We start from the raw sequence: 19,061 nt of genomic DNA, 5'->3' as shown, positions 1-19,061 counted from the left end.
GTTCTTCCTCAAGAAGGGACTGTAAATCTGGCAGTAAAGGAAAAAATTACCTATGTGTATGTTTGTGCCTTAATTTTTGCCTCCTTTCATGAAAGTCTTACCATATTTTAAGCATTTAATAAATATTTCAAATCAAGTCTGGCATATTAGATTATCAATTAACATTTGTTGGATGATTGAATTTATAAGTGAGCAGTTACTTACTATGCTCCCCTCCTTCACCCATAGGGATACTCTCTGTGACACTTCTGTCAGAGCACTATTTTTATTTATCTAATATTTATATCTGATTCTCTTCACAAAAAGTTTTGAAGCAGTTCTCAGTGTTATTTACCACACCAGATAAAAATAATTAGGGAGTGGGAGACAATGTGATGATTCAAAACAAGAGATCAACATATGCCAGTGAGGTTCACAGTTGTTCGAGGTGGGTTGCAAAATTGATTCTGAGCTTCCTAGCAGCCATCAAAAGGAAAGTTAATTACATAATTCACATTGTCCAATGATTCAAAATACACAATTACTCGGGTATTTCAGTTACTGAGAATAGAAATTTTCCTTTGAGTTATTATTAAAGAATTATTTTTGATATAAATGTCATCAAGAATTTTCTGCAGTACATGAAAAACGAGTTTCATTGGTCCATTTTGTATTATAATCTTCAATGTACCTCACCACATTATGCTAAAGTAAAGATCAGTGGATGAATTCTCAAAGGGACAAAAAACGGATTTGTCTCGGTCTGAAGCTCTGGCAATTTAGCTTCACTGAAGGGAAAAAAATATATCACATATCCAGAAGAAACAACTGTACAAAAATTAGTCTTCTAAAAATATTTATTCCTTACCATGAAGTTTAGATAAGTGAAGGCAACAGAGACTTCACGTCTATAATCTCTAAGAGGCACCACTTAATGTCTCTAATATTATCCCTGTGTCTTTAAGGAGACCATTTTAGGAACGGTTTCATGTCAAGAACGTTCTGGAAATGTTTAGGTCACACGACTGAATAGGAAGCCATTTTATGACCTCAACGAGAGATCATGGAGTGCCCTGAGGGACGCCGCCTCAGTTCCTCAGAAAATGATTTAACACCGACTTCAACATCAGAAGTAATGAGCCTCCGATATTCCCAAACTGCCGTTGACCATGGAGCTGAAACTGCCGGCGGTCTTGGCGCCCAAACTCCTGCCAACTATGGCGCCCAAGCTGATGCCACCATTGGCAACCAGGCTGCTGGCAGAACCCCTCTGGAAAACTTACGAGAAGGGACAGGTAAGTGGTTTTAAGATTTTTTCCGTAAGTTAAGGATCTATGGGAGAAGCGAACTGCTAGAAGTTTATTTGAACCGTGATGCCCATTTAAGAGAAATAAGCAGAGTACACTGTATCTCTGTCCAAATGATGTAAACTAGTGACTTTGTTTCGAAGGGATCAGCTAATTAGAGTAGTTTGGGCGCGGATTCTAGCTATTTAATGAGTTTGCGCGGCGGTGTAGTTGTCACCAGGCGAGGCTGCGTCACCAAGGAACAAATCGGTCCAACCTAACGGATTTGCGGAGCAACCGATTCTGCCACCCCTTTTACAGTTATCACTGTGTGCTGGTAAAACTCCCGTGGCCGTCCCAAGGGTCGTCCCTGTAAAGGGTATTTGTTCTGAAGCCTTGCTCCGCGAGGTACTTGAGCGGCCGCAGTCAGCACCCTTCGAGTCTACCGCCCGGGCACGCGGCGAGCTAGCCGCCGCCTCGAGGCCATCCGCCTATCCGCAGTGGCAGAAGCGTGGGGAGGGGTGGCACTTGAGGCTCCTACCTGTCGCCACACAGTCCGCCCGCCGCCCGGAGCCCACTCGCTCCCTCTGGAACCACCCTGTGGAGAGAGGCCGTCCGGGCGCGAGTCGGCTGAGGGGCGTGTGAGTCCGGCAGTCGGAGGGCTCTTGGCGCCTCGTTGGCGCCAAGGGCTGCACGCTGCTCTTCCCTTCCCAGCCCACCTGGGGTGGCGCGAAGGCTTAGGGCTCCTTGGCCTGGTGGGAGGTTTTCTAGGGAAATGGGATCAAAGCCTAGGGCTGTGGTCTTCCCTTGGGAGCTTAGTGCCCCTGGGATAAGGATGGAGTGGTCATTGCCTGCAAACTGCAGCTAGCGGCTATGAACTTGAGAAACTACCAATTTAGTTCTGTGCTGATTTGTGCTGCTGGGAACTTGCGGTCAGGCACCCTCCATTTAGTTATAATTCTGATTCCAATTCTAATTCTGATGAAGTGAGATGGAGCTGGCTGGGTGGGGGCGGTGAATGGGGGAGAAAGGTCCTGTTAATTTAATTAGGTATCAAAGAGCGCTTGCTGGAAAAATGTGGATGACTTTTCTTAAAAGGAATATGATGCAACCAGTTCATTGTATACATGCAGATAGCAAATCTAAAAAATCATTAAAACTCATTTCTACCAGGGGTGTCTACCTTCTCTGAAATGGTTCCAGTTCTTACATTCTTTCTTTCATAAGAGAGGAGTTGCCAGAAAGGCACTGAAATGAACAAAATGCCTTAGTCTTAATTCTGCTGAGAAATCTAAAAGTTACTACTGATCTGATAAAATCTTGCTTAGCAGCTAGTTCTTCAAATCTGTATTTCTGCTCCCAACCTTAAATGTTTGTTACTCTTATGTTAGGCAATGTACCCAGTCCCAAGATTTTTTATTCAATTATTTTATTTTAATTAACTTTCCCTCTTACCTTTACATTTAGTTTTTGTATTTGTGTGTGTGTGTGTGTGTGTGTGTGTGTGTGTGTGTATAACTGTATGAAGCAGGAAAAGGAGAGAAATGGCTATCACAAATAATAAATCTCTCTCTTTTTCTCCCTTTCTCTTTTTCTCTCTCTCTCTCCTCCCCCCCGCCCCACCCTCCCATCCTGGGTGTCTGATTTTTCACTCCTGATTTCTCTTGTGCTTTCTATGCCTTTCTGGTAGTTTCTGAAGTCAGCCTAAAGGACTGAAATCATAATTGGTGAATGATTTACCTGTAATAGGGTCTCAGACTCACTTGTATGAGGTTTTGTTTGTTTGTTTTTCCTTTTCTCTATTTTAACTGGTAGTGCTAAATATTCTTTGTCCTCCCCCCACTTTTTCCAATATTTTTAAATTGAAGTATAGTTGATGTACAATATTATATAAGTTACAGGTGTACAATATAGTGATTCACAATTTTAAAGGTTATGCTCTCTTTATTGTTATTATAAAATATTGGCTATATTCCTCGTGTTGTACAATATATCCTTGTAGCTTATTTTATACCTAATAGTTTGTACCTCTTAATCCTCTACCCCTACATTCCCCCTCCCCCTTCCCTCTCTCCACTGGTAACCACTAGTTTGTTCTGTATATCTGTGAGTCTGCTTCTTTTTTGTTATATTCACTTGTATGTGTTTTTAAAAAAAGGTTCCAGTGCTTTTAAGTAAGATTCGAATTCAAAACTCAGAACTCAATTAATGGTTTACAGAGTATTAGGAGCTATACATTATCTGGAGCTTTTCATCTAACTTAAGTTATAAGATTTTGTAACTTGGTGTATAGCATAGTGTCCTTAGAACATAAGAAAACTTTGTCAGTTTTCATATATGTACACTGCTTTTTTCCATTTATTTGTTTATTTATTTATGGCTGTGCTGGGTCTTCGCTGCTGTGCGCGGGCCTTCTTTTTAGTTACGGCGAGCGGGGACCACTCCTCGCTGTGGCGCGAAGTCCTCTCATTACGGTGGGCTCTCCTGTTGAGGAACACAGGCTCCAGGTGCGTGGGCCTCAGTAGTTGTGGCTCTCGGGCTCTAGAGCGCGGGCTCATTTGTTGTGGCGCACGGGCTTAGTTGCTCCACGGCACGTGGAATCTTCCCCGACTAGGGCTCGAACCTGCATCCTCTGCATTGGCAGGCAGATTCTTAACCACTGCACCACCAGGGAAGCCCGCTTTTTTCCATTTTTGAGAAAAAATTTCCTCAGAAGTAGTGTGCGCCCTAAAACTCCAAATGCAAGCCACTACAGATATATCCCTAATAGATGGAAAATAAGGTGAAAAAATGAAGATCATCTTGGAGATTATTCACTTTACAGAAGGTGCATTTTATATATATGTGTGTGTATATGTGTGTGTGTGTGTGTGTGTGTGTGTGTGTGTATGTATATATGGCTTCATCTTAGGATTCCTTCAAATGGCTTTTAGGAGTATTTCAAATAAGTGGTGGTTGTGAGGATTAAATGAAATAATAGACCTTATGCACTCAATGTAGAGCCTGGCACATGGAGTGCATGCAGTAAATGTTACTGATGAATAAATCAAATTAGATTTTACATTTTTTCATTATCATCCCTTCAGAAATGAGTCTATTCCATGAAGTTAGATGTACTTATATAGATAGCCCAGCCATAAGACTGGGACTCCTAACTTTTCCCCGAGGTAGCTCGGAGCTGTTGATGTTGGCTTTAGAGTCATAAAAAGCTGCCTGCTCTCACACGGACTGTTTAATTCCTACCATTTTATTGATCATTAAGGTGAAATACTGAAAATTAAGCTCTGTTTCCTTCAAATCATCATAGAGCATTTCTGCCAGTGGTTTATTGGGTTGATTTTGGCCTTTGGTTGGCAGTCTTCTCTGCAGAGGTATGTAACTTGCTTGCTTTGGTAGTCACCGCTGTATTGATGAGTTAATCCTTTACCGGGGAGTCTAAGAATATCAAGAAGACTAAATCATGTGTAACAGCTCTTACTTCATTTATTATCATGTAATTAGTATTAACGTTGGAAAATCTGCACATATGGGAGGGGAGATAAGGTGACTTTATAAATAATCAAGTTATGTCAAATAAAGTGTTTTCAAGCTGTACACACATCATTCCAGTGAGGGTTATCAGCAATGTATTGTATAATTTAACCAGTACTACCAGAAGTGGTCGGTAGAGGGAGTAAGAGGAGTTTTTGGTAACTTCTGTTGGTTTTGTTTTTGTTTTCATGAACTCAAAAACAAGAGATGAGTAGAAGCCAGGATGAACCTCCTTACGAACTTGAGGACCAGGTTATATTGCGTCTGCCTCTGGTAAGAAACCCTTGTATCTCAGGCCAAATATCTTCAGTGCATAAGTATTAGCTCTGCTTGGATTCTGTAGCATTTCTGTTTATTTAAGGTAGGCTATAAAAACCAAGAACATTTGTTTCCCAGGAGTCGTGTTCTATTTAGCAGTCCTATCCTAACGTGTACTCTTTTAAGCAGCATTTCTTTTGTCCTGCACATGCCACCTACTGTGTGTGTTGATTTCCTGGCAAACAGGTGAGATAATGATGGATTCAGTCACTTATCACAGATGCCAACAGCCTTGCTCACTGGACAGCCAAGATAAGACTCTTCTAAAAGAGAGTTCCTTTCTGTCACCTCAAAAGGGGCAATGTAGGGGTTAGCACTGTCTCCTCAAATTCATCATCATGCAAGGCTGTTGAAGCTCATTTCAGCATTTTGTTAGGGACTCTTCCCCTATTGATACCTATATTTAAGTATTATTTAGTCTAAGAAAGGTATATTAAGGATGGGCTTCAGAAAGGTATTTCCCCAATTAGGGTTAATTAATATAGCCAGTAAACTGCAGCTAAGCCTTCCCTTAGCAACTACAACTTGAAGGGTAACAGTGAGAAACAGGAATGTACAGCTAGGAGAAGGCATTATTTGTAGCTACTAAAAGACAACAATGAGATTAGAGTCTATCTCATCCTAACTTGACTTACCCAGTGCACAGTATCTCATGGTACATGGTTCCTAACGTTTGGGAAGTTTAAGGTTCTATTTAAGGGAGGACTGTCTCTGACATATCTGTTCTATTAGCTGCTAAGGAGACAATTCATCCTTCTGACTTTTCAATCTATCTCCTTTTTAGGAACATGTTTCTACTGTCAGGAAGATAATATGTTCTGGAAGTGCTGCCATGAAGGATAAACTGAAAATTGACTTCCTTTGTAAGTAGTTAATATCCATTCACCATACATTGAACAGTAATTTATTAAGGGATTACTATATGCCAGGCACAATACTAGATACCAAGGATGTGACAAAGAATAGAATGTGGTCTCTGTCTTGATGGACTCAAAGAGAGGCTTCGGTCACTTCCATCTCTTCCTTTTAAGAGGAAAGGAAGTAGAACTTATACAACTTGAGGTAATTATCATGGTGTGTATAAGGAAGAACTTGGAGGTCAACTGTGGGATTTGCATACTGCTGATTGTCTCCTATATGAAACTTTTGTGATTTCTGACTGTCCGGGGGAATGACAGGTGGATGTACTATTCTTTGTTTACAAAAGTGACATATCTTTTAAATAATATTTATTAGATTTTTAAATACAGAGAAGTATATGAAGAATAAAATTTTAAATGGCCCATAATCCCAGCACTCCAGTAGCCCTTACTGACACTTTTAAAAAAAGGAATACAAATGCATGGCTAGAAAATTCAAACAAAACAGAAAGGTTCAAAAGGAGAAGTGAAACTCTCCTTCACAGTGCCTCAACCTCAATGCCAAGGATAACTAATATTGGCCTTTTCTCCTTGTGTTTCCTTATAGACAAAACTTTTATGCATAATACCAACGTATAAATAATCTCTATATATTTTTAAAGATAATTTACACAAAAAGGATCATGTCAAACATAGTTCTGCATCTTTCTTTTTTCACTTAATATTAGAATATTACACTTGAATCCTTTTGTATCAAGAGACATTCATGTTTGAGACATCTAGGCAGGATTCAGAGTTGTCAGTATATGGCTGACTCTCTCTTTCTCTCTCTCTCTCTCTCTGGCTATTGTGTAGAATTTTATCTTTGTGAAACTAACTAGAGATTATAACTTGAGACTTATTAGTACTATTCTAGAATCAACCCTCCCCTTACCCAACCCTTTGAAAACACCCATGTACAATGACATGATCGAATGCTCCTAATGGTGTCCAAGCGAATGGATTTGAATGAATGGAGTTGGCCTTTCAAGATGAGAATGAAACAGTTACCACTTCATTCACTTTAGTTCACAACCATGACCAAGAAACTTAGCTACTCTTGATGGAATGACATAAACTAGAAAAAAAACCTCCATATACTGCCTTCTTTGCTGTGGGAAGTTACTAATTGTGTACACAGTTCTGGCATTGTGAGAAATAGTAAGTTTCAATGAAAGACTCCTCTGTCCCCCATAAGTCTTCATTATTCAAACCCCAGGAGTCTTGAGAGTACATTGGGAAGATGTCAGCTTTAATCTTTTCTACTTCTGTTCAGCTGATGGACGTCATGCAGTTGTTGGGGTTGAAGGTGTCTCACTATCAGCTAAGCTGGTTGATTTGCCTTGTGTTATTGAAAGCCTGAAAACTGTGGATAAGAAAACTTATTATAAAACGGCAGATATTTCGCAGGTATGGACAAGTTTTCTTAATCTACTCGCCCACACATCCTTCAAGGATTTCCTTTCTCCCTCCTTTTCTTTCTTTCAATTCTCTTTTCACCTGCTTGTCATTTCTGATTTCCAGCTCAGTTGCACAGGGAATACAATGTCATGTTCAGGTTTGGTGTTTGATCCATCACTTTTCACTACTTTATTTTATCCAAATAGCTTTTAGAGCCTCCTGTTTGCCATTTATAGTGACTTTCATTATTTGAAAAATATGAGCATCTGGGATCTTCGTCTGAAATTCCTGTTAAAGCAGTGTGCTGTTAACTCTGGAGGTTTACATTGGTTCTTATTCATCATCTCTACTGTTGATTTTTTGTTTCCTTTATAAATCAAAATGCTAAGATATATCTTGTTTTCAACACATTCCTTCCGCAGTGGTAAGCACTGGAGCTAAAAAAAACAACAACAACCTCAGAGTCCATATATTGTGCTGCCGAGATAGAGAGAGAATGCATATGAGTGTATGTAATACTTGGTTTTCTGGAAATGCCAAGTAGCATTCTCCTTACTTTTGTGCTCCTGGATTTCTGGTGGTAAGAATGATCATCATCCATTACTAACCCAAGATTTGTGGCCACAGTCAACTTCTTTGTCTTTGTTAAATGCAGATGCTTGTGTGCACTGCTGATGATGGTGTCCACTCTCATCCTGAAGAACCGGTTAGCTCTACTGATCTTAAAGCAATCAGGAAAAGTGAAAAGGAGAGAAAGAAAAACTATATCTGGAAGCATGGCAGTAAGTCATCAGTCCCTTGCTCATTCTGGCTAACTACATTTATCTGCTGGATCCTTATTACTTGTGAGCCAGGGATCTGTTACCACACTTAGGTATTTGGTTCAGTAGGCATCCAGACACTCTTAAAGGAATGAGTCGTGTCATGAGCCAGTGGCTTAGAACATGACCTTATCAAATTCAGATAGATATGTGCCTGCCATCAGTCATATATGCATTTCACCATGTTGAATTTATTTTAGTTACTCCACCACTTAGGAATGTCAGAAAGAGAAGGTTCTGCAAAGCAACAAAAAAGGTTAGTGGCATGCTATTTCTGTGTCTACTGGTTGGATTGGAAGAGGATTATGAATGGGGGGGAAGGGAGACAGTCAGTTGGGTATTCATTTGTTCAGTCATTTATATGTCCAATAAACATTTGTTGACTATGAGCAACATGCCAGGCACCGTGTGCTAACAATTGGAAATATGTAATGAACAAAAACAGACTTGACCCTTGAAGTTATAGGGTAGTCACTTAGGGATCTAGATGTGTCATGAACTTGAAACTTCTGCTAACGCTTTTAAAAGTTTCCAACTGCAAAATCTTGTTTTAAAGTGAACCCATCCAGAACCTGAGAATTGGGAATTGTGGTTGTATTTCTAACCTTACCTCAGACTTGTAGAACCCTGAGCAAACTACAGGAGGAGTGCTATGCCTTGGCTTCTTTTTTAATTAAATTTTTTATTTTGAAATAATTGTAGATTCACATGCAGTTGTAAGCAATAGAAAAGAGATACTGTGTACCCTTTACATTGTAACATTCCCATTGTAACAGTTCTTCCCATTGTAACATTTGCAAAACTATAGTACAATGTCACAAATAGGAAATTGACATTATTACTATTCACTAATCTTATTCAAATTGCTCCAGTTTTACTTACTCCTGTGTATGTGTGTGCATGTGTTTAGTTCTATGAAATTTTATCCCATGTGTATGTTGGTGTATCCACCCACGCAGTCAAGATACTGAACAGTATTGTGACCACCAGGATCCCTCATCTTGCCCTTTTAAAGCCGCACCCATCTCCTCCTCACTCCAAACCACCAGGCTCTAACCCCTGCTAATCACTAATATGTTCTCCATCTCTATAATTTTGTCATGTCGAGAATGTCATATAAATGGAATCATACAAAGTATAACAGTTGATACTGGCTTTTTTTTCACTCAGATTAATTCCCTTAAGGTCCATGTGGATTGTTGCATGTATCAATAGTTCCTTCCTTTTTATTGCTGAGTGGTATGCCGTGTTATGAATGTACCACAGTTTGCTTAATTGTTCACTCATAGAAGGACATCTTGGCTGTTTCCATTTTTTGACTATTATAAATAAAGCTGCCAGCAGGTTTTTGTGTGAACATAAGTATTCATTTCTTTGGCATAAATGCCCAGGAGTGCAATTCCTGGGTATGTTGCATGTTTAGTTTTATAAGAAACTACCCATAGTGTTTTCCAAGTGGCTGCACCATTTTACATTTGCCCCAGAAATGTACGTGTGATCCAATTTCTCTACATTTTCACCAGCATTAGGTGTTGTCACTATTTTTTATTTTAGCCATTCTGATAGATGTGTAGTGATCTCATTGTGGTATTAATTTGCATTTCCCTGATGGCTAAAGATGTTGAGCATCTTCTCATGTGCTTGTTTGCCATCTATATGTCCAGTTCAGTGAAGTGTCTGTTCATGCCTTTTGCCCATTTTCTAAATGGATTGTTTTTATTGTTGAGTTTTGAGAGTTCTTTTTTATATTCCAAATACTAGTTTTCAGATATGTGGTTTGCAAATATTTTCTCCCAGTCTGTAACTTGTCTTTTTATGTTCTTCACGGGGTCTTTCAAAGAGCAAATTTTTTTTGTTTGATGAAGTCCAATTTATTGATTTCTCCTTTTAAGGATCTTGTTTTTCATGTCAAGTATAAGAACTGTTTGCCTAGCCCAGATTCTGAAGATTTCTCCTAACTATATTTTTAAAGTTTTACATTTAATTTAAGTCTGCAATCCATTTTTGAGTTAATTTTTGTAAAAGGTTTGAGGGTTAGTTCAAGGTTGTTCTTTTTTTTTTCCCCTTTGCATGTCCAATTGTTCCAGCACCATTTGTTAAAAAGGCTATCCTTTGTCCATTGTATTGCTTCTGCACCTTTGTAAAAAATAAGTTGGGCATATTTGTGTGAGTTTTTTCCCTGGGTTCCATTAATCTGTGTTGATCACCGATTCCACAGTGTAGCTTTGTAATAAGCCTTGAAATCAGGAAGACTGATCTCACTTTATTTTTATTCAAGATTGTTGTAGCCATTCTAGAGTCTGTAACTTTCCATATACATTTTAGAGTAAGTTTGTCTATGTCTATAGAAAACCTTGTTGGAATTTTGATAGGAATTGCATTAAACCTATAGATCAATAGCTTTACTATGTTTAATCTATGAACATGGTTGCTTTGGCTTTATACTGTCAGTCAACAGCATTCATTGAGTGCCTACTAAACATAGAACTACATTAAGAATGGTTCTAGAACTCTTTAAGCTTTAGTAAAGTAGCACAATTGTAATATAACTTCATTGTTTATTGTGTTTTATTTCATAGGTCACTGATATCAAACAAATTAAAGAAGTCAGCTTTCCTGAGGTAGACAAATCGTAATATAACTTTATTGTTAACCTATGCTGTGTTTTATTTCACAGCTCTTTAATTTCAAACAAATCAAAAAAATCATAAAGATTACTTTCAAGCCTTCCTTCTCACCTGTAACCCCCACTCCCATACACATACACTGAATTTGATTCACTGAAAAATGAATTCATTGTTTAATGTCTGACAACTCCGAGAGCAAAAGATACAATTTGATCAGTGACCCTGTGTATTTTAATCTGCTTCTTTTCTGTGATATTTATTTTTAAAAACCATATCTTGGAAGCCAGGGTTCACTCTTACCAGCAGTTGTTTGCAATTACTTATTCGCCCTCAAAGTTCTGATCTCTATTTGTGGCATGATGAATTGGTTGCTGTGGAGATAATTGTCTAAAACTGGATTTAAGGGAGAATATGTGGCTAAGACCCAGTTTTTATAGGAAACTCTCTAATAATAAAAATGAGAAGAAGTGGAATCTGGGAATTTGGATCTTTAAACCAAATTACTTCCAAGTAACAAAAAAATTATAGTTCTTTGCCAGTGTGGATCAGCACAAATAATTAACCACTGAGGCTTAAGGGTCATGCCTCTGAGGAGGTCTTTAATATAGAGTTGCAGATTGAAAAGATTAAATGTCTCAAGTAATTCGATTGGGAAAAAATAAGCTTACTGTACAAAAATATAGACCCTGATCAAAGTTTCCTTCATAAATAGCATTGTTTAAAGTAGAAATTTGATTGGATGTGTCTTAAAGAGGCCTAATTATTTGAATTCATTTGTATGTAGGAAGAGGACATTTCTGCAAGATACAGGGTGTTAAGGGACGTTACTGGTATTCCTTCTTCTCCAACTTTGGTTCAGCACGTTGAACCTCCTGAAGTGGAAAAGGAAGTGAAAAGACTGCTGCGCTCAGATGCTGAAGCTATCAGTGTCCGTATCCTTTTATACTAAATATTTTCTGTGTAGTCTGTTCCACCCCAAATGCACTTGGTGACAAGCTCTCATTTCTGATATTGTGTGCTGACGTTAATGTACAGAAGTTATGATTTTTGGAAATGTTACTTTCTAGCTAGGAAGAGTACATTCATGTAATAGAAATTATTTACTTGTGTAATTCAGTATAAGGCACTTTTCTATACTAGGAATCCAGATACAAATGGCCTGAAGTTGGACTAAATTAAATAGCACTGTCAGCCAGAGAGGCTCTTCCCTTTCAAGTTTGCCTTCTGCTTTCTTTCTGCTTTTTCCTTGACTGCCTCTCCTTTCAGGATGGGAGGTCATTGCCGAAGGTGAAACCAAGGAAACAGAAAGTCAAGCCTTCATTCCAGGCTTTGAGATAGCCTCAGAAATGAGTGGCTATAAGCAGTGTCATACCTTACCAGGTGCATTAATAAAGGCAAAGCAGGAGCTTCAGAGAGGGAAGGTGTTGACTGTGTGTAGGACCATTCTCTGTAAACTCACAGGCCAATCACAGAAAAAGGGTGCCTTTGCCCTTCTCTCCTCGTATTGGTCCCACAAGTTTAGGGGTTTTAGATTGGGGTTCTAATATCCCATCCATCCCTGCTATTCTAAATTCCTGTGGGCCCTTGGATTCTCTGAATATTTTGATCATTGAATACATGAATGAATGTTACAGTGTTTTGCCTTTCCTGTCCTTGTTTTATAAAGGGAATAATCTTCCTGTGAGAAAAATTATTTTTAAAATTCATTGGTTGCCCAGTAAACTTGAGGGGGAGTATAATTGCAGCTGGAGTGGGAGTCATTTGAAAAGCTTCAGATGGTTTCACCTTCCTTTTGCTTAAAACCCACAGAATATGGTGTGTTTCGGGAGATGGTCAATGACTCTAGCAGTAACAGTGATGAAGTTGAGGATGATAAGGAGGAAGATGAAGAGGGAGAGAATAACTATGATGATAAGGATGAAGACAAGGAAGAGGAGGAAGATCATTATGAAGTGTATACAGAAAGGGAGCCACAGGACAAGTTCATTGAATCTGGCCAGCGTGAGGCAAAGGAGAGAAGCATCTCAATGGGTAAGTTAGGGAAAAACAAAGGGGTGGGACAGAGTGGATGGCAGTACTAAAGACTGACTCTAAACACGTGTTAGTTGCAAAGTTAAGTTTGAGAAATTATTGCTCAGATGTGTAGTGGAGTTTTAGTTGATTTGGATCTTGGTCCACTAGTTTAGGCCATGTTTAGATACATGAAGTTTTTGTCTATCTCTGTTAGTCATGGAAATTCAGAAGCAGACTCATTACGTGGAGAAAAAGCTCCAAGAGATTCGGTGCAAAGCACAAAGAAGGAAGGAGCGCATTATGAAAGTGGAAAACCTAATGCACAAGGTAAATTCTTGTTGGCTGGTATAAATATATCCTGATATCTTACTTTCAAAATCCCATCTTTGTGTTTCCACTCATGTCATCTCTGTGCAGCATTCTGGTTCATTCATGAACCTGAACAACCTCTTAGATACCCCTAATAAAAGATAGCCCTATTTCCTTTTACCTGAGTAATTTTGATCGTCTTATATTAGCATTTTTGGGAGGGGACCAGGAGTCTTGAGGTAATAATTGCCAATATTGAACATTTAACTATGTGAAAGGCATGTACAGAGCTAAGCATTTTACGTGTATTATCTCATTTCATCCTGACATCCCTGAAATATAGATGCTGTCACTATTCCCATTTTATAGATAAGAAATTGAAATTCAAAGAGATTACGTAACTTGCCAAGGACCACAGTAAGTGGTAGGGCATAGATTGAACCCTGTTGCTCTGTACCAAAATGTATTCATTACAATGAAAGAGAAACTAAATTAATTTAAAATTTTTATGATGCCTGCTTGAACAAAAATTAATATCATGCTTTATTTTTATTAATACACATTAATACATATTTTATTTATACGCATATTATCAAAAGGAAAATATATGTTTAGGCCATGTTTGCTTCCCTTTTTATAGTGAGGGAAATTCTGAAGCATCTGGAGAATTCCTTGCCAGATTTCTTTTTCTGTAGAGCTGTTGTCATCGAAGGGGAGCAACTTGACACAGAACTGTACTTATTTAGAGTGTTGTCCTTCAGAATAACCAAGTTAGATAATAGATGTGGACATACTTTGAAAGATACAGATATATGGTATTATGATTGTTGTCGTGTGCAGTACTAGTTAAGAATGGTAATATTCTGCCCTAGTGCAGGGGAATGAAGGAGTCAGCACCAGATTCCAAGCCAGCTCTTTAGGTAGGTCACCATAGTCAAAGGATTTGTCTAAACTAGAAAAAGGTAACATGAAGGCATTCTAACTCTTTGTTTTAGGGCAAGAAAAAAAAAATGCCGTGTAGGGTGTATAAAATCAAATCGAATGGCCCTGCAGTTGGAGAGTGTAATTTTTATACTCTAAATCCTTTTTAAAATGTGTTTTTATTGAAGTAGAGTTGATATACAATGTTGTGCCAATCTCTGCTGTACAAAGTGACTCAGTTATACACATAGAGACATTATTTTTCTAAATCCTTTTTTAAAAGTACTGTTCTGTTACGACTGACAGTTTTCTTACTTATCAAATTATTTGCCAAACTCTTTGTCTCTCTTGGTTCTCTTTTCCTTTGAGACTCAGCATTCATCTTTTATATAATTTGTTTTCCAGAGTCATTTACAGTCTGTGCTGGAGCAGCTTAAGCTACAAGAAAAACCAAAAAATGAGCAGGTGAGAAGTGTGTTTTCACATCAACCAGAAAACATTTGATGCAAAGAACCCCACCCCCCGCAATCTCATTTTTGGCTGTTCTTTTCACAGGACCAGTACTGGCCAAATCTTCTAAATGAGGGTAGCAGGTTGGAACAAAGTCTTTGTGAAAATTGGTTCATTCAGCAGATATTGAATGTCTATTAAGTGGAAAGCACTGGATGTACACTCAGTGTTGAATAAGACACATACAATACTTGTCCTCATGGAGCTAACAGTCTAGCAGGGAAGATCAACAGCAAACAAATTATCATACAAATATAAAGGTGCAAATCATAAAGAAGGGCTGTGAAGGAGAAAGAGTCAGTGGTGCTATCTGAATAGAGTCCTGAATTAAATTGGGGAGATCATAATCAGCCTTTCTGAGGAAGTGATACTTAAGAGACCTGAAGGAAAAGTCCAGGCAAAAAGTGTATGAAGAGCTTCTTGGGTGGAGCGTATGCCAGGTCCCACATTGGAAAAGAACTTGGCCTCTTTGAGGACCTCTGCAGTATTTAAAGTGAGGAAGAGAGTGACTTAACGTAAGGTTGGAGAAGTAGGCAGAGGCCATATTGTATGGTCCCTTGCAGTCCATGATAAGGAGGATGGGTTTTAGTCTTAAGTGCAATGGGGAGCCCTTGGAGAGCTTTAAGCAGGAGAGTCGCATTTAATTTAGAAGTTTTAAAGATCACTTTGATTATTATCTGGAGAATGGATTGTGGGAGGGCAGGACTAGAAGGAGGGAGGCCAGTTAGGAGGCTGTGGGGTCGTCTAATAAAAGGTGATGGTAACTTGAAATAAGGAGGTGGCAATGGAGATGGAAAGAATAAATATTTTTCTTTTTTTATTGAAATATCGTTAATTTACAATGTGTTAGTTTCAAGTGTACAGCAAAGTGATTCAGTTATATATATATGTATGTGTGTGTGTGTGTATATTCTTTTTCAGATTCTTTTCCATTATAGGTTACAACAGGATATTGAATATACTTCCCTGTGCTATACAGTTGGTCCATGTTGTTTATTTTTATCTATTTTATATATAGTAGTGTGTATATGTTAATCCCAAACTCCTAATTTATCTCCCCTCCCCCCTCCTGCTATCCCCTTTGGTAACCATAAGTTTGTTTTCTATGTCTGTGAGTCTATTTCTGTTTTGTAAATAAGTTCATTTGTATCATTTTTTAGATTCCATATGTAAGTGATATCATGATATTTGTTTTTCTCTGACTTACTGCACTTAATATGGTCTAGGTCCATCCATTTTGCTGCAAATGGCATTATTTCGTTTGGAAAGAATATATATATATATTTAACTGCAATAAAAATGTTTTATAACAGCTTTATTGGGATATAATTCATATACCATACAATTCACCCATTTAAATTGTACAATTCAATGACTTTTAGTATATTCACAGAATTGTGCAACCATCACCACAATCAATTTTTTATCACCCAAAAAAGAAACCTGTACCCATTAGCAGTCATTTCCCGTTTCTTCTGACCCTCCCACTCACCACCCCCCCACCCAGTTCTAGGCAACCACTAATCTACTTTCTACTAGCCTACTTTGCCTATTCTGGTTATTTCATATAAAAAGGAAACATATACTACAAGGTCTGTTGTGTCTGGCTTCTTTCACTTGGCATAATGTTTTCAAGGTTAACCCATGTTGTGGAATGTATCAGTACTTTATTCCACTTTATGGCTGAATAATATTCCATTGTACAGATATACAACATTTTGTTTATCCATTCATCCATCAGTTGACATTTGGGTTGCTTCCACTTTTTGGTTACCATGAATAATGCTGTTATGAACATTTATATATGAGAGAATGTATTTTAAAGGTAGAATTGATGGGAATTGGGCCAATTACTGGGTGTTGAAGGAGAAAAGAGCGTTAAGGATATATGCCAGATTTCTAACTTGAAAAACTATTATTTAAAGCCACAAGAGAGTGAGCAGAGTGAAAAGAAAAGAGGGCAGTGTGGGATAAGTGAGGGTCAAGTAGCTGTATAGAAATGTATGCTGGTTCCAGCCCTATACTGTTGAGGGTAGGGTAACAGTTTTAAAGAGACTGGAGGTCGTATTATGAGGATGGACTTAGCATGGGGCTTTTGTGAGGGGAGCCCGCGCCATGCATCTTGCGGGAACCCGCACCTTCAGCAATGAAAGTGCAGAGTCCTAACCACTGGACCGCCAGGGAATTCCCGAGCATAGAGCTCTTAAGGTAGTGATGCCATCCCCCATGCTCATCGCCATACAAACAAGGCCAGGAGAATTCTTATGTTCTGTGTATTCCCTTCCCCTCAGCACATCACTCATCCAAGTACTGCTTATAAACAGCCATGTGAACAGTTAATGCCAGGATTGCTTTAGCACCCACTAAACATCTTTGTTTTCCTCCATGTAAGTAGTTAGTATTGGGGGAGTGCTATTTTCAACATAGAACTGCAGCTATAAACTTTATTCACTCAGAACCCTTTATGTTAGCTCATTTATTCAACATAGATTTATTGGGCACCTACTTAAAGCTAGGTTCCACAGGGAACTACAAAATGCTTATGACACAGTCTCTGCCTCCAGTTTGGGAGAAATACATGAGAGGGATAGGAATTTAAAGGAACGAGAGCTCACTTTTGTCCATGGAGATTAGGGGAAGCTTCATAGAGAGATGGTGTTTGGGGCCTTAAGAGGTGGGTAAGGTTCTAATAAAGAGATAGAGAAATGAAGGCATTCTGTATAGAAAGTAGCATTCACAGTGGCTCAGAGGTGGTGATGCCAGGCTTAAGAGTTTAGATTTTTGGTGTAGGTCATAATAAGCCCTAAAAGCTTTTTCACCTGGGGAGTAACTCAGGAAATTTTCTCTGCCAGCAGTATATAGGAGAAATTGGAGGGGGGAAAGACTAGAGGAAGATGCAAGTGATAGAAGGAATCAGAACTTAAAAATTGATTGGATTTCCAGGACAAAAAGGGAACAAAGAGTAGTGCAGAGCCTGGGTGACTGGAAAATGGTGAGCCACTAACAGGAATGAAGACAACTTGAAGAGGATTCTTGGGGGGTGGGAGATGGAGAAGATGATGAGTTGAGTTGGAAGCACTTTTTAAAATGGGAGATCGGAGAGTGCCTCATGCATAGAAATGATCATTGAAACTGTGGGGATAGATGAGTTAGCCAGGTTGACTGTTCAGCAAGAAGTCTGAACCTAAGGAAAAACCTCCCTTTAGGAGGTGGTGGGAGGAGAAAGCACCCGTAAAGGAGAAAGAACTGGGGAAGTCAGTGGTCGTAATCATGGTCAGCATCTGAGTGAAAAGATGCTCTCAATTACTACAGCTAGCAATTATAGCAGTTTGGTAGCTCATGTCCAGCACAGGATCATTTTGCAATGCTCCATTCCTATCATTCCACAAAATGAAAATCCACACTGATATGGGGCGAGCTAAATTGAATAATACTCAAAAACAATCTTTGTCTCAAAGATAGTATACCTGAGTGTTATTGGTCACTTTGCCATTGCAAGTAAATAAAAAAAAAATAAATCTTACATCACAAAATGTTCAGGGCTTCTGACTTAGAAAGCATCAGGGTAAGTAGAATGTCATCAGACTCGTCATTGGTTAGGACTCTGAGCCAGTTTCCAAGGGTCTCATATCATGGCAGGAAGCAGCAGCTAAGATTCGGTTTAAGACACGGTGCGTTCAGTGGGGCAAGAGGCTATCACAACTGCCTTATCTTCTGAGTCTTAGACCGTGGCTACAGTGATCCCATCTCCTTTGCCCCTACAGTGAGCTGTGACCTCTGTACACTCTTCCCAGAAGTGCGAATTCTTAACAGCAAACATATTTAATTTCTTTAGTATATTCAATTTTGAAGCTTCCTTTTATAAGTTTAGCATGATAAAGGACATCATTGTGTTTGCGTTCTTGACTGTGGCACTGTTCTTTGCAACATTGTAATACTAAGATAACCTTATAAATGCCAAATTACAGTCTTTCTTTTTGGTTTATATAAGTAAATTCTAGATCAAGTAATGGAACTTAAGATTTCAGATGAATTTTTCGTGTTTTTCTGCCTCTCCCTACAGCTCATTTCTCTACAGGAAACACTGAACTATTTTCTGAAGAAGTGAGGAGAGCCTTCAGCCTGGCACACAAACCTTGGCTTCACCATCCAGACTGAAGACCTAGATGAAATTGTGCCTGTTTCTTCTCCTTTCATTGCCTTATGTTGCATCATTTGTATTTGTTTCTCTGAACGTTTTTTTTTGCTAGTTATATTCAAAGTTTGTAGCCATGTAGAAAGGGACAAAGTATAAAAAAGTAGTAGACCTGAAGACCCAACTCAACTATGGGACTTTGCTTCTCTTTATCAGTTTGAGAATTAACTTAAATTGTTTCTCTTTTATGGTGTCTCAGATGATTCAGCCATGCTTGCCAAAGGCAGACAGTCTAACCTGAAGGCTATACA

General features: G+C 38.7%; 1 protein-coding gene across 1 annotated transcript; it reads left to right on the top strand.

The window, feature by feature from the left end:
* Positions 1 to 1,042: 1,042 nt before the first annotated feature.
* TAF7L (TATA-box binding protein associated factor 7 like) lies at positions 1,043 to 18,723 on the top strand. Its single transcript, XM_007110891.2, has 13 exons — positions 1,043 to 1,274; positions 5,002 to 5,069; positions 5,899 to 5,977; positions 7,290 to 7,423; positions 8,070 to 8,196; positions 8,436 to 8,491; positions 10,815 to 10,856; positions 11,722 to 11,794; positions 12,129 to 12,242; positions 12,672 to 12,893; positions 13,090 to 13,202; positions 14,511 to 14,570; positions 18,679 to 18,723. The coding sequence occupies exons 1-13, from the start codon at positions 1,043 to 1,045 to the stop codon at positions 18,721 to 18,723; spliced, it is 1,365 nt and encodes a 454-aa protein (XP_007110953.1).
* The last annotated feature ends 338 nt before the right edge of the window (positions 18,724 to 19,061 follow it).

This window comes from Physeter macrocephalus, chromosome 21 (assembly GCF_002837175.3).
Source record: "Physeter macrocephalus isolate SW-GA chromosome 21, ASM283717v5, whole genome shotgun sequence".
Classification (NCBI taxonomy): Eukaryota; Metazoa; Chordata; class Mammalia; order Artiodactyla; family Physeteridae; genus Physeter; species Physeter macrocephalus.
The sequence above is the reverse complement of the archived record's forward strand: the minus strand, read 5'-3'. Positions and strand labels throughout refer to the sequence as shown.

Coding starts and splice junctions, on each gene's coding strand:
- TAF7L (XM_007110891.2), top strand. CDS start 1,043: ATGGAGTGCCCTGAGGGACGCCGCCTCAGTTCCTCAGAAAATGATTTA. Junction 5,070..5,898: donor TTATATTGCGTCTGCCTCTG/GTAAGAAACCCT, acceptor TCTCCTTTTTAG/GAACATGTTTCTACTGTCAG. Junction 13,203..14,510: donor TGGAAAACCTAATGCACAAG/GTAAATTCTTGT, acceptor TTTGTTTTCCAG/AGTCATTTACAGTCTGTGCT.